This window comes from Fusarium verticillioides, chromosome 4, assembly GCF_000149555.1.
Source record: "Fusarium verticillioides 7600 chromosome 4, whole genome shotgun sequence".
Classification (NCBI taxonomy): Eukaryota; Fungi; Ascomycota; class Sordariomycetes; order Hypocreales; family Nectriaceae; genus Fusarium; species Fusarium verticillioides.
Genome location: NC_031678.1, coordinates 3,406,366 through 3,420,816, shown reverse-complemented (window position 1 = coordinate 3,420,816; position 14,451 = coordinate 3,406,366). Strand labels below are relative to the sequence as shown.

The window sequence follows — 14,451 nt, the reverse complement described above, 5'->3', positions numbered from 1 at the left end:
AGTAATACAATATTCAGTTTTGGTTCTATTCATTCATGCCTTGCGCATCCCAGAACTATGCTTCATGATCTTGGCAGTGTGCTGGCTCTATGTATCCCATGGTAATATGGTGTTGCCGGATGCCAGCATGAACAATGGGGATAATGTCGAGCCATCGGATCAGCTAAAGCCATAACGCCTATGGCAACGATCCAGCTCGCAGCCGTGAAGCCATCTCCCATCCTATCGAAACGGACCGTATAGTAAATACCCAGAACAACACTTCCTATAACGACAAGGGCCATGATAGAACATATGATATAGCGTGGCCTGAACCTGGAGGGCCTTTCTTTGGGCACATCAGCCGAGGCAGAATCCTCTGGTAGATGTCACGATAAGTTAGAGGAGATGCCCGGAACATTCATTAACGTGACCGTAGTTCAATTCATCAGGAAACTATGCCAAATGAAAATAGATTGACCAAGTTCTGTCCCCCTGACTCGTCATAAAACTATCCCATACGCCTCCTCATTGTTACGAAATGGCAACCATACCACAGCCCCTCTCTACCACCATGCCTGAAATGAATAATACGCATTAATCCACAAAGTGACATGCACGGCGATAAGAATTTACCGCTCTGCATTTTTCTTTGAATATCCAGAGTCAAAATGACGTAGCGTGACGTCTTCAGTACGTGCTCATGACGCCCGTATCTCTGACGATATTACCACTCGACTTCCCTTCACATGAGCCAGATTAATCCTCACTACAACATCACCATCATGCCTAAAACAGCCGTTGTTAGCGGTGGAGCCCGTGGTATCGGGCGAACCCTCGCACGCTACTTCCTCGAAAAGCAGTACCGCGTCTTCATCCTCGACATAGACGAGCCAGAACTTACTCACACGACACGCACGCATCTCAAGTCCTATTACGATTCCAAGGCAGTTGACTCTTCCATCTGCGACTTGCGTAACACAGATGAGATTTACGAAAAGATTCAGCAAGCAGCAAAGTTTCTTGATGGACATATCGACGTTGTCATCAACAATGGCGGCATTGCGTCACCGCATTGGAAAGATGGCAAGACTATGGTTGATAGAGATACGTTAAAGGAGTGGCAAGCGTACATTGAGACGAACCTCACAGCGCCGTTTGTGGTGTCACAGGCTTGTATCCCGTTCATGAAGAATGAGAAGGATACAGAGCCTGTGACGGATGATAGCCACAGCACTGCTGGACCTTGCATCATCAACGTGGGATCGTTCCGCGCAAAACAGAGCGATCCAAACCAAGAAGGCTATGCATCTGCAAAGGCTGGTCTGTTGGGACTCACGCATAGTATGGCTGTGAGCCTGCAACCGTTTGGGATCAGGGTGAACTTGGTGGCGCCAGGTCGTATCAAGGCAGGTCACGAGTCAAAGGAGGGTGATGAGAAGGGCGTTGAATGGGCGCATTTGAATGAGGATAAGGACGTGGAGGATCATCTTACGAATAGAGCTGGAAGACCGTTGGATATTGCTCAGGCTGTTGAGTATATGGTCAACGCTGGCTTTGTGACGGGTCAGGACCTCGTCGTCGATGGAGGCGCAGTTATGATCAAGTAGTCCAAGTCATCACGTCACAGTCACGGGAGAAACCAAAGTGTTCGTAATCATTCATATTCATATTATACTCATACAGAGCATTAACGTTAAAGTATTTCTTTGAGTGGAGTTGCGACTGTTTCATCAGTCAGGGTATAAAGTAGGCTTCTTCCAAAGCCGCATTAGTCGGTTTGAACCATTTCAGGAATCCTTTCATCCTGCAAGTTCAAGTTCATATTTGTGAGTGGAGATGTTGTGTCATAGATCAAACATAAACCGCTTTGATCAATCCCGGAAAAAACCGAACGCCTCATGTACTGTTTGTTCCTCTCGCTTAGTCGACACCACTGTCGGAGTCGTCAACAATAGCCGGCTTCGGCTTGGTCTCTGTAGCTGGAACTGTAGCTGTAGCTAGTCGCAGGGGGCCCAGGGCAGGGCCGAGGCGTGCTCCTGGGGCGGGCCACTTGTTGGGGCCGAGAATCTGAGGCTTGCTTCTATGATGGTGTTAGTATATAGTGTACAGATGATTGAGGAGGGGGGACGTACGCTTGCTCCTCGGCGGCAGCATCCTTCTTCTTTTGCTCTTCCTTCTGTTGCTTGCGGAGAGCACGACGAGCATCCTTCTCCTTGCGCTCAGCAGCGCGCTTCTCCTTCTCCTCGATACGCTTCTTGGCCTCGGCGAGCTTTCGCTCCTTCTCCTGGACATCAGCGCGTCTCTTCTCATCAGCCTTGCGCTTCTCCTCCAGACGCTTCTTCTCTTCGAGCTTTCGCTCTTCCTCGATACGTCGCTCCTCTTCAAGACGCTTCTCCTCCTCGATCCTCTTCTTCTCTTCAAGTCTCTCGCGCTCCTTCTCCTTCTCGCGCTCCTCAGCGGCCTTTCGTCGACTCTCGGCCTTGAGCTTCTTCTCTGCAAGGCGGCGCTTCTCTTCGACCAACTTCTTCTTCTCCTCGAGCTTGCGCTTCTCCTCGGCGCGTTTCTTCTCCTCAGCACGTCGCTTGTCCTCGGCTCTCTTCTTCTCTTCAAGCTTCTTCTGCTCCTCGAGTCGCTCTCTCTCACGCTCCTTCTCCATCTCCTCAATCCTCTTCTTCTCCTCAGCCTTACGCTTCTCCTCTAAGCGGATGCGTTCACGCTCATTCTCCTTCTCGCGTTCACGCTCTCTCTGTCGTTCCTCCTCCCTCTCGCGCTCCTTCTCATACATCCTCAACTTCTCCTTCTCAGGATCTGATCCTGGACTTGGGCTCTTGATCTTCATTGAGGCTCTGGCTGATTCGTAGTCCTTGTACCGGTCCCTCCGGTTGTCGTTGTCAAGTTGGCTGAGATGTCGGCTATGGCGTCGCTCTCTTGCGCGTTCAGGGTCAACACTTCTGGTGTATGATCTCTCCTTCTCGCCGCGGTCAGAGTCACTGTGCTTGGGGGTAGCTGCCTTGCGCTCGTTGTGTAGTCGTCGGCGCTCTGCTCTCCGAGCCTCCCGGTCCTCATCGCGATGCTTATCCTCTTCAGGAGCGCGAGGAGTGTGGCTATGTGAGACTCGTGAGTGCTCACGACTGCTCTTGTGTCGCCTCTCACCATCCACACGACTAGATCTCCTCTCGCGCTCGGCATACTCAGGGTCGCGATGTCTGATGGAAGCAGAGGTAGAGTGTCTCTTGTCAAGAGTAGGTCGTTCTCTCGTCGACCTACGCTTCTCCCTCTCTCTCTCTCGTTCCTTGTCCTCTTCATCACTTCGTCCAAGGAACCTCCGTGAGAGGCGGCGAGACTCCTTCTCATCACTTCTCTCTTCTCTCTCCTCACCTTCGCGTCGCTTGTGTCGTCTGTGTCGCGTGCTTGGACTACCTGCTCGGCTTCTGTCACGAGTACGGCGGCCCTTCTCCGTGCGACCACGTTCTTCATGCTCCCTGTGTCGGCGGCGACGTTCTGATCTTCTCGCCTCCCGCTCCTCGGGTGTCTCGGTTTCAGACCGATGACGCCTCACCCTTCGGTCAGGACGTAGAGTCGGTTCATCCGCCGCCTCCGGGCTGACCCTATCCCTGTTGAGCCATTGTCGCCACGACGACTGACGCTTCTCCTGGACAGGCCGCTCAACAACAGGCCTGCCCAAAGTCGGTCTACCCAGCGTGGGTCTGTTGACCACCAACCCTGGATCGTCTACCTTGTAGGCAGGAGGGGGCTCAATGAAATCGACAGTGTTTTGAGAAGTGTCACTATCAGACTCGTCATCAGTGAAGACCTCCCAGTCAGAGACGTCACGGACGACGGGCACGGGGGCGGGAGCTTTGGCGGCAGAAATCCCTGGACCTTTGACACGACTCTGATGGGCCATAGCAGTCTGTGAGACGATGTGTTAGAGGATCATTGAGTGAATGATACGATGATGAGTGGGGGGTTATTATTACCTAGCCAACCCAACCCAAGAGACGTAAATAGTGCAGTGCAGTGCAGAGTTGAAAGATTTCAAGGGGGCAGGCGGGCGTGATGCCTGCTAGACGGGATAGTTAAGGAAGATTTGGTCACTGACGCGACACGACAAGGCCCGGAAATTACTCTTCAGCCACGTGGGGCGTTTTGTTCAAGGGTCTATGTAAATAAAGCGTCACCACTAATTTCTCGGCGTTCCAACGGGGCCTGTGCGCTATGTTTTGTCTCTTTTGTCTGTTTTTGTTTGTTTTTGTTGACCAAGAGACATGAGATATCTCGAGATCAGATTCTTTCAAGTTTTCCAACTCAACCTGGACGATGTTGAGTTAAAAATAATGTTGTTTGGAGAAGAGCGGTGAGCATTGACAAGTCATGGGATGTGGCTAGATGGGTCATGAGGTTTGACTGGAGGGTTATCGAGGGGGATGTGGCTGGTGATATCTGAGCAAGAGGGTGTGTGGCTGGGGAGATTGCGCAATTTAAACTGTCTAACGGGAACAATTCTCGTGTAATTCTCGTGTCTTTGCCTGATATCTGAGAGAGAAAAGAGGCGAAAACAAAGAAACTGAAACAGAGTGCTCTTATACCACTTGAAAAAAGAAGCGGTAAACTTGTTGAGTGACTCATACTGGGGTCATGCGCTGGTGAAGTTTTGGATCATGTACGTGTCAAGCCACATCGCCATCTGCCATAGGCTGCTAGATCTGAGCTAAATTCGGCAGTGGAGACAACGGTAACGGACGGGTTAGATCCCGTTTAGCTCCGACCCGAGGTGAGTCTAACTAAATCCCTCACCAAATCATTGACGACAGCTGTTTCAGATTGTTGCTTCGTTGTTCATGCCTCTAAGTAAATAAACACGATATTATGACTCTGGACGAGACACGTCGATAAGAGGGGTGACTCGGTCAGACAGGAGAGAGGGAGGGAGTTGGACGTAGCAGACTTGAGCAACCTGCTTGAGATGATGAGACAAATTCTGCAGCATCAACTCAATGAAACAAGGCAAATGGTTCGATACATGCATGATTGAGACTCGTGACAACTTGCAGCGTCTCTGTTGATCAGTGGTCGCATGAACCGTCCGTCTTCATTGGTGAATGCCAACTTTGACTTCCAAAAGTGAGCACCCGTTAATGCCGTGCATATGCAAGCTTGCACAGACTTATCCACAGCGGGTGCTTGGAGGAGTCGTTGGGGCACAACATGGACATGCACGCGAGGACTGATCGAGTTCCAGTGGCTTAGTTATTGCAATCATTCCAAAAATGAAAACAAAACTGTCTATTCTGGGATTCGAACACGCGAGCGTTGTGAACGTTGGACTCGATGCTCTTTTTTCTGCTTGACATCTTTGCTAGGCGTCGCAACTGGACAAAAGCTCGTTCAAAACACCGAGCAAACATTGAACGCATCGCAGATCCTCTGAACCACAACTTCTTATGCAGATTCCTCTATACACTGAAGCTTGCGAATGAGAATTATCATCTTTTGACTTAGGCGACAGCTTTTATGTTATTAAATCGACGCTTCAAGTGTAAAACTGCAAAACCAATCTCTCTTCAGGGTAGCTTCGCCAGTGGATAAACGCGCCGCGCCGCGTTAGCGTCCGGATCTGGGAAAAGAGGCCATCACGCCGTTCAAATGCTCAATCTCAGTCGGGTTTGGAAATGTATGATAAAAAAAAATAGATAAAGAGAAATCGAGTTCTGTGCCCATTCAATTGCTATGTACTCTTCATTGCTCGACATCGAGTTGAGTAGATCAATGATAATAATTACAAGAAAAGTTCAACCGCGTCACGTCGCGTCGCGTTGCCATTTAACTGCAACCAACGCTCTTTACTGGACATAGCGACGAACACGGCTGTTCGAGCCAATGCACTGCGAGTAGTAATCGTTCATCTTCTTGCAAGAAGTTCCAGAGGGGCACATGGTAGCACCAGTCCAGTTCTTGCCTCCGCATTGACCGTACATCTGAGCAGTGGAACCAGTGGACGAGGAGGACTCGGCGGCGGCCTCGGAGGTCTCTCCCTCATCACAATCTCCGGTGGCAACTGGCTTCGCCTCGGCCTTGGGCTCCTCGTCACACTCATCGTTGGAAGAAGATGTCTGCTTGGAAGGAGTCGCAGATGCAGTGGTGTCAGCAGCAGCTTCAATCTCATCGTCACAGTCTCCGGTGGCAGCGGGCTTCGCCTCAGCCTTGGGCTCCTCGTCACACTCGTCGCTAGATGAGGATGTCTGCTTGGAGGGAGTCGCGGATGCAGCGGGCTTCTGCTCTGTCTCGGAAGAGCTATCAGCAGCAGCCTCAATCTCATCGTCGCAGTCGCCGGGAGCAACGGGTTTCTCCTCAGTCTTGGAAGGGGTAGCGTCCGTTTCCTCCTCGCAGTCTTCGGAAGCGACAGGCTTGACCTCAGCGTTCTCAACAGGCTCAGTCTCGGTCTCCTCTTGCTCGTTCACAGCCTCAGGAGTACTCTCAGGAGCAGTCTCGGTAGCATCATTGCCAGACTCGGGGCTTTGAGATGGGGCGGAGTCAGAGCCAGATCCGGAGTTGGAGCCGGAACCAACGTTGGCTGGTCCAACGCTACCAAGGACAAGAGCAGTGACCTCGCTGGCAGAGACGGGGGTGATGATGTTGTCCTTGTTCTTGGCGACAGCGTTAAGGCCGCTCTCACCCTTCAGAGAGGGAAGATCACCGCTGCTGGTAGCAGAGTTGGGCTCGCAAGCACGGCCAAGAGCGGACTGACAAGCAGAAGCGCTGCTCTCATCAGCGACGAACAGAGTGCTGACGGAAGCAGCCTCCTTGGTGATAGGAGTGTCAACACCATCAAAGACGTTGCCCTCGATGATGGCGTTGGCTCCCTGGTAGGCATCAAAGGCATGGCCCTTCATGTTCTGGAAGTAGTTGTTGGTAGCGTGGAAGTAACCGTTGGTGCCAGGCTCACCAAGCTTGGGAGCTCGGCCAGCAACATCGTGGAAGTGGTTGCGGTCAAGAGTAACCTGGTCGCCCTCACCGTAAAACATCATGGTCCAGTAGTGGTTGCCGTTGCAAGAAGCGGAAGTGTCGGTGACACCGTCGAATTCGGAGTTGGAGATGGTGAGGCGGGAGCCATCGTAGTGGGAGACGATAAACATGCGGCCGACCTTGGAGAACTTGCAGTGATCGATCCAGACACCATCGTTGAGACCCTTGAGCTCGAGAGCGTCACCACCCCATACGACACCGGGGTTGATGTCGGTGAACTCAATGCCCTGGACAATAACGTTTTTGGATCCCTTCTTAATCGACAGACCCTTGCCCTTGAGAACAGCCTTTCCGTTACCGATGATACTCTTGTTGCTGCCAACGGGAAGGGGCTCAGGACCAGCAGCGTCGTAGGCGATGGAGCTAACAGCGACATTGTCATCGCCGCCGCAAGAAAGATCACCGAGGTAAAGCTGACCACCATTGCTGGCACTGCAGCTCTTGCGATCACAACCAGCACCAGTCTTGACATCTCCAGTAAAGTCAAACTCCTTGTTGAGGTAGATAACACGAGGCGTGTCATCAGCGAGAAGCGTAGCAAGTTCCTCGGCAGAAGAAGGCGTAACAGCCTCTCCCTCACCACCAGTGACACCAGCAGCAAAACCGTAAGCCTTGCCCGAAACACTCTGAGCAGAAGCCGTGGCAGCAGCAGCCAAGATGGCAGTGATACTTTGCAGACGCATATTGAATAGAGAAATGAATGACAAGCCGTGAAAAAGGAATAAACGAATGACTTAGGCCGGCCTAAGATGGAATGAATGAATGAGAGCAAAATGAAGGAAAGTGAAGAGCAGTACCAAGAAGTGAGAGAAAGTAATTATACTTGACGATGTTACTCCCTTTTAGATGTCTTGTTGCTGAAAACGGGCTAGGCCGAGATGGTATGTTGAGCCGATTGTCTGACGCGAAGTGTCTCATGCCCATGTTGTAGTGACCCAAATAGCTGGCGCCAAGATGATCTTGAAACGGCGACGGAAAAATTATGCTTATTACCCAAGCTTATTTGGGAAGATGTTTAGTTTCGAGGTCTGTGTTTTATTCGTGGAATAGGCTATATAAACACTAATTAGACAATTGACACTTACCTTCATTTCATAACAGAACTCCATTACCAAATTGAACAAATTGTTTTAAGAGATTGTTTGACTGAAGACCGTTCCATCGATGACTTCGGATCCGGAGCGAGAATACGCGCTTCTTGACCGTTTTTGAGCCTTATTGGCTCACTTACGTTGTTCAACTCCGCGAAACCCTAGCTCGAGGGTGGACCTGTTTGTGCCAAGGATTCTGTTTGTATCAGGTGTATGGCGCAGCAATTCCTGGCCTGAATTGCGGATCATGTTTCTGCAAGTCGAGATGAATTTTCCGTTTATTGGGGAGTTAGGCGAGCCAGTGTCATCTCTCTTTGTTTCAACAATGAACAATACCAGGGGTGTAAAGGGTAATTATGCTTGTCAGAATAAATGACGTGAAGGACATATGTTCGATGTGACGTGCTGATATGATCGACAAACTTATTTATCACCCGGATGAGGGTTTCATTCCAAGTCATAGGGCTACGATAATTGCAAGGATATAACGAACCAGATGAGATCGACTCACTCTTATTACAACGATCACCCGAAACGACTTGATCATAGATTATTATACATACTTGAACGCGCTGATAATATTGTACTTGAGCGATTCGCCATAGCGTCTGTCACGAAAGTCATATGTACGGCAATATAGATAGACTTGATAAGGCGGGCAAGTAATTAGATCTCATTACAGAGCTCAGCTCCGTTCTTGCTTCTTGCCTCTTAGGTTGCAGTTTCTTGTGGACTGCATCACATATAACTATGTGTGCTGGGGGAGCTAATTGCACTGAAGTAAGCTTAAACATGAGGCTAAGAGACCGTCCATTGTCCGTGACGAAAATGAAGTGAGGCTAGTTGATGTGGGCCATTTGGTGTAGATAAGGGAGATAAGATAAGACATCAGACTTCCCGACAGCATCCATCAAAAAGAAACAGATGAAATTGTACCTGAACAGATGCCACAAGTGAATCTAAGCTTACTCTTCCGAAAAAGATTTTCGTTATGACTGCAGTAGCCGGCTAAGCCAATCATGGAACTTCAAAAGTCGATAGCGAGTTTTGATCGACATCCCTTAGGCTAGGACTCACGCGACTCATTCAACCTCAGCCCTGAAAATCAAGGCTTAAACCTAAATGACAAGACAAGCTATAATGCGCAACTTCCGATAGGTTGCCCTCAGAAATGGAGACAGTCCTCGGTTCCCGTGGCGTGAGTCTTTGACGAATTTGGGTAAAGTCTGAGACTCGGTTAGAATGAGTGGCGGACTATCGCCTGGAAAACTGTTACCCGGAGTCTGTGCGTCTCCTTTACGTTTTATACAGAAAACAGAAAGCCAGGAACCAGACTTGATAGCAGCAGCGTATAATAAAGACCGACCCCGTATCTGTAGTTATATCCGTTAAAGATTCTCAACTCGCTTGGCGTGCCCTTGCATGACTTCGACCCACTCTAAATGACTGCTGTACCGACGGTTGAGCCTCGCGGGCTCGGTTTGGCTCAACTCATTACCTCTATCATCTTTGGTATTCTTACTACCGTTGTTGTATTTCTGCGGACGTTTATCCGCGTCAAGAACCGTGTTTTTGGAGCTGATGATATGTTGATGGTTATTGGATATGTTGGTTCACCACCGGAATCTCTACAGTAACTGTGCAGCTAATATCCAGTCGCAAGATTTTGTTTATGATACTTGTCGGCGTAAGCTCTCAAGGTGCCTACTATGGAGCAGGTCAACGAGACGCCGTCCTTCCCGAGGGTATTTACCCTCGTGGAAGGTTTGTATGCCATCCCTACCTTGTCCCCCCCCCATCTCCTTGTATCTGGCTAACGAACTGGCGTTCAGTATGTCTGGCTCTTCCAAATATTCTACTGCGCATCCCTCGTCTTCATAAAAGCCTCTATTTGCGACGCCCTACTAAGAATCGCAGTCATACCATGGCATAGAGTTGTTGCATGGATGACCCTTGCCATGGCTGTCATTTGCGCCATGATTGTCTTCATCGGTCTCTTCGTGCTTTGCAAGCCATTGTCAGCGACTTGGAATGGTGACGGAAAATGCTCACCACCTTCGGTTTTGGCCATTCTGGCTTGTTTTGTCTCGGCCTCATCGATATTGACTGACATTATCTGTGCAGCACTACCAGCGTTGATGTTGTACAAAGCGCAGATGAAATTTGCGACAAAGGTTTCCATCAGTATGGTGCTTGGGCTTGGTGCTCTGTAAGTCAAACTTCTGCGACATATGCTCGTTTTACTAACTGGTGTAGTGCTTCGGTTGCTACAATTATCCGAATGCCATTTGTCCTGTTTTACTTCCACCCTAATCCGGACTATCTTTGTGAGTTATTCCTGCCACTGAAACAATTCAACCTATATGTCTCTGACAAGGCCCAAGATCGGCATTGCCACGTCGCTCTGTGGAGTACCATCGAAGCAGGAATCGGTATCATAGCTGGTTCTCTCCCTGCTTTGAGAAAGTTTGTCAAACGCTGGATTACATTTGACAGCTCAGCTCGCCAATATTCGCCCCCGAAGCTATACGGAGGGGGATCACGTGGGTTGGGGATCACCAGTCATATCGCTACCGCAAACCGTGTGAAAGGATACAACATATCACGAGACGTGGGGAATGACGGCAAGGATCACTGGGATGGCCTTGATGATGGCTCATCTAGGAAAAGAATTATGGTTACCGTAGACGTGGAGATGCACACATTGCAGAACAATGCGGAATCGATAGGATCGGCCCGATCTCGTGTCTCGGATGAGACATATGCGAGACCAGCTTAGTATAGTCACGGTCGAGTTGGGAATGCCCTATACTGGCAATATGTTATATTTCTTCATTCTCATAGTACCATTACTTTGCTTAACCTAATAATACACCATCATAAATGTTTAAATGTGCTGTAGTGTATCGATGACCAAGGATCACGGGTGTCATGTGCGATGTCATGCTGTGACTCACCAGCCCTCTTCTCAGCTTCAAACCTGATCTGAGTCTTGACACCTACTAAAGTGCTTCTCTAATCATTAGGTTTTGGGACACTCAAACCATGGAATCCACGGAGGGAGCTCATTGTGTCCAATCTAAGGACATACCAGACCAGGCAAGTCGGAAGGAAATTAAGGTTTCGCAAGGCTGACGTTCACCTCAGCTCTGGTCTCGTCTCTTTCGAACAAGACAAGACAGCGCCCCCATTGTAGTGATGACTTGCGGAATTGCTGGTAAGCCAGACGAACCATCCAACTACTTCAATACACAGATACAGCCGCTGATCAACAGGAACAGGCGCTGGAAAGTCAACTCTCGCCAAAGCTATCGTGACTCAACTTCCAAACTTTAAGCGACTTTCGAATGACCAGATCATCTACGAGTCTCACGGTCTTTACAAAATTGACTACCCCGCAGATCAGTATGAAACATACCAGGAAGAAGCAAGCCAGAAGCTTATCGCAGAGCTTGAACGTATCCTGCAAGACAAGTTCAACGATGTAGTACTAGACTTATCGTTCTATGATAAAGAGTACCGCGATGAGTACAAAGATATTGTTGAACGTAACGGCGGTCGTTGGGTGCTGGTATACCTTAATGCCAGCCGAGATCTTCTGTGGAGCCGAATTCAACGACGAAGAGCCGAGAGGGACTCATTAGACGCGAAGGATCCTGAGAGAAATGGTGACTCAGCTTTTGATATCGACGATAAGACATTTGATATGTATTTGTGCGGGTTTGAGCCACCAAATGGCGAAGGAGAAATCGTCATAAAGGTAGAATGATGTTGGAGGCTCCAAGGAGTGCTGAACATGCTGAAATGTCCTTGATATCGTAAACGTTCCCCCGTGAACCATCTATTGAGACTGATGAAAAAGCGTCGTGGCGTTCATCAGCCACTTTACTGCTGATTTCGGGCATGTTCACGATGGAATGATCTACTTTCTGCCACTCTGACCTGGGAATGGCGTCGTTGCCGGATCCAGCCCGAGCATCAAGTCCCATTGGGGCTTTTCCCGGTCATGTTTTGGAAGACTTCCGTGTCAGTTAGTTAGCTACCCCGCAACCCATGACTTGAAAATTTAAAGTTAATATTATAGATCTTGGCTATGCTGTTTACCAAGGATGTGTGCAAGAGGTAAGAAGCAAACGGTTGATGATGTGACGCCGCTGACATGACTGGCGTGAAGGGATCACCGTACCTGCACAACTTCTCCAACATCAGATATGGTGAACCTCCGATAGGGGATCTTCGATTGTACGTACCGCGCTGCGCAAAACGAACCTGCGACTGCCGACATGCTGACTCGACAGCGCGAAATCTGTTGCTCCCAAAGGACGCAACGTCACAATAGATAAAGGGGATGTTGGGCGTATTTGTCCCCAGGCGATGGCCGCTTGGGAACTGTACACTTCGTTCACAGGACCAGACTTCTTGAGTGGTAGGATCTCAGCTCTCACTGAAGATCAAAGACATGCCCTCAAAGAACCCTCAGATCTGAAGATACCGATAGATCCCAGGGAAACAGAAGACTGTCTTTCTCGATGTTGTCACTCCCATCGAGACTTTCGAGAGTCCATTGAAGAAACTGGCGCCGGTCATATTCTGGCTTTCGGGAGGTGGATATATGACAGGTGAAAAGGGCTGGTTTGACCCTGCGGGTCTCATCAAGGCGAGCTATGCATCGAGTTCGGAAGGCTTGGTCTTTGTTTCTGCGAACTATCGAGTATGTTGCCGTCAGCTGGGTTCAAGGAAGGTAGACGGCTGACGACTCACAGCTTGGTGCTCTTGGATGGCTTGCTGGATCGAAATTGGACCCCGGTAGTGATGTGAATCGATTTAGTACTGATGATGGTTAGCTGACGAACAGTTCAGAGACGATGGTAGCAAATGCGGCACTTTACAACCAGCGACTGGCACTCGAGTGGATACAAGAGAACATCCATCAGTTCGGCGGTGATCCAGCTCGTGTGACTATCATGGGCGAGTCAGCTGGAGGTTTGTCTTTTCTGGCCCATGGAGACGAGCTTCAGAGTTGACCGGAACTTGACAGGCGCCAGTATTTATCATCACCTGATCGCTTTTGGAGGCAAGGATAGGTCAACACTCTTCCAGCGGGCGATTCCCCAAAGTACTGGCTGGTAAGGAACCGAAAGGCTCGTGGCATACTTGGTTAACGCACTTCAGGGTTCATATCGCGAATGACAGACTCGAGAATGATGTGATCAACAAGTTCCTCGCTCTTGCAAATGTTCCAGATCTGGAAGCGGCTAGAAAACTGTCAACTGAAGAGATTCAAGAGGCTAACAGGCTTCTGATCTCAAACTCTGCTTGGGGATCAAGTACGACAGGTCCATTTGTCGATGGGCTGTACGTGCCAAAAAACCCCGATAAGCTGTTTGCAGAAGGGAGGCGTATACAGAATGTAGATCTGTCGATTGGATTCAACGAAGTTGAAGGACTGATCTTCACATCTCCAGAGTCGAATGACAATGCCGGGTATCGCAAGTTTCTGGAGTCGACATACTCTAACACCAGTCCTGAGACACTTGACCACATCGAGACGACACTCTACCCGCCAGTCTTTGGCGGTAGCTACGGGTACACCAATCAAACGGGTCGTGCCTCCATCACCAAGGCCGAGTCGGAGTTCACCTGCAAGTACGGATTCCTGCAGGCGGCGTATGGAAACAAGGCCAAGAGTTACCGCTTCAACGTCCACCCCGGTCTTCACGGCAGTGAAATGCACTATACCTTTTACAATGGTCCGGACCGGAATCCAGAGGTTGACGAAGGCATTGCTGTCGGGTTTCAAGAGCTTCTGACGAGTTTTGCGGCGACTGGAAACGCGACTTCGCTGGCCGCTCCTCAGGGGGTACGGAAGAGAGGCGTATGCTTTACATCGATAATGAGGGCTTCGGGATCGCGACGGATGAGACTGTTCCTGATCGCTGTAAGTTCTGGCAGAGTGGGATTTACCTGTGAGTTTGTATAGTGTCAACCTTGGATCATAGAAATATGTTTTCGGCAGACATCTGCAATTGGCTTAGGTATCGGGGCTCACGAAGGTCGGAGTGTGGGTTTTGTGGTTGTTTGTGGTGAGAGCTTTTCACGACGAGCTTTGAAGAGACCGCCTGACAACGGGGATTTGGCAGTGCCGGGAGAATTAAGGCTAAAAGTGCTCCTCCTCTGGTGCTGCTCCGTGTTCGGGGCTTTCATCTAAGGCCTGCTTGACACTGTTCTTCTCTGCTGTTCTACTTGGCCCAGGGGAAAAGAAGGCCCAGGACTTTGATCTAAATAATGAGAGACTTAGGTAACGTAGCATAGATAGATGTCTTCACTAGCTTGGCATATCTTTACTCAGTTA

At 49.6% G+C, this 14,451-nt stretch overlaps 6 protein-coding genes across 7 annotated transcripts; 4 read left to right on the top strand and 2 right to left on the bottom strand.

Moving 5' to 3' along the window:
* The first annotated feature begins 750 nt into the window (after window positions 1-750).
* On the top strand, window positions 751-1,729 carry FVEG_12211 (hypothetical protein). Its single transcript, XM_018901561.1, has one exon. The coding sequence runs from the start codon at window positions 765-767 to the stop codon at window positions 1,587-1,589; it is 825 nt and encodes a 274-aa protein (XP_018760067.1). The 5' UTR covers window positions 751-764; the 3' UTR covers window positions 1,590-1,729.
* Window positions 1,614-4,588, bottom strand: FVEG_12210 (hypothetical protein). 2 transcript variants are annotated; one of them, XM_018901560.1, is made up of 3 exons: window positions 3,963-4,588; window positions 2,115-3,895; window positions 1,614-2,062 (listed from the first exon to the last, which is right to left on the bottom strand). In XM_018901560.1, the coding sequence occupies exons 2-3, from the start codon at window positions 3,887-3,889 to the stop codon at window positions 1,903-1,905; spliced, it is 1,935 nt and encodes a 644-aa protein (XP_018760066.1). In that variant the 5' UTR covers window positions 3,890-3,895; window positions 3,963-4,588; the 3' UTR covers window positions 1,614-1,902. The 2 variants fall into 2 exon arrangements, with proteins under 2 accessions (XP_018760066.1, XP_018760065.1); XM_018901559.1 differs by having other exon boundaries at window positions 2,115-4,588.
* A 1,237-nt stretch (window positions 4,589-5,825) lies between these two features.
* FVEG_12209 (hypothetical protein) lies at window positions 5,826-7,802 on the bottom strand (the record flags this gene model as incomplete). The annotated part of the gene is made up of 1 exon (XM_018901558.1): window positions 5,826-7,802. The coding sequence occupies exon 1, from the start codon at window positions 7,689-7,691 to the stop codon at window positions 5,826-5,828; it is 1,866 nt and encodes a 621-aa protein (XP_018760064.1). The 5' UTR covers window positions 7,692-7,802.
* A 1,665-nt stretch (window positions 7,803-9,467) lies between these two features.
* On the top strand, window positions 9,468-10,979 carry FVEG_17186 (hypothetical protein). Its single transcript, XM_018906454.1, has 5 exons — window positions 9,468-9,706; window positions 9,763-9,867; window positions 9,932-10,308; window positions 10,356-10,426; window positions 10,484-10,979. The coding sequence occupies exons 1-5, from the start codon at window positions 9,542-9,544 to the stop codon at window positions 10,876-10,878; spliced, it is 1,113 nt and encodes a 370-aa protein (XP_018760063.1). The 5' UTR covers window positions 9,468-9,541; the 3' UTR covers window positions 10,879-10,979.
* A 127-nt stretch (window positions 10,980-11,106) lies between these two features.
* Window positions 11,107-11,984, top strand: FVEG_17185 (hypothetical protein). The gene is made up of 3 exons (XM_018906453.1): window positions 11,107-11,198; window positions 11,247-11,316; window positions 11,381-11,984. The coding sequence occupies exons 1-3, from the start codon at window positions 11,145-11,147 to the stop codon at window positions 11,866-11,868; spliced, it is 612 nt and encodes a 203-aa protein (XP_018760062.1). The 5' UTR covers window positions 11,107-11,144; the 3' UTR covers window positions 11,869-11,984.
* Window positions 11,985-12,258: 274 nt separating this feature from the next.
* On the top strand, window positions 12,259-14,079 carry FVEG_17184 (hypothetical protein; the record flags this gene model as incomplete). Its single annotated transcript, XM_018906452.1, has 7 exons — window positions 12,259-12,341; window positions 12,398-12,525; window positions 12,605-12,810; window positions 12,863-12,905; window positions 12,960-13,082; window positions 13,138-13,225; window positions 13,272-14,079. 7 exons carry the CDS (start codon window positions 12,259-12,261, stop codon window positions 14,077-14,079), a joined length of 1,479 nt encoding a protein of 492 aa, XP_018760061.1.
* Between the last annotated feature and the right edge of the window lie 372 nt (window positions 14,080-14,451).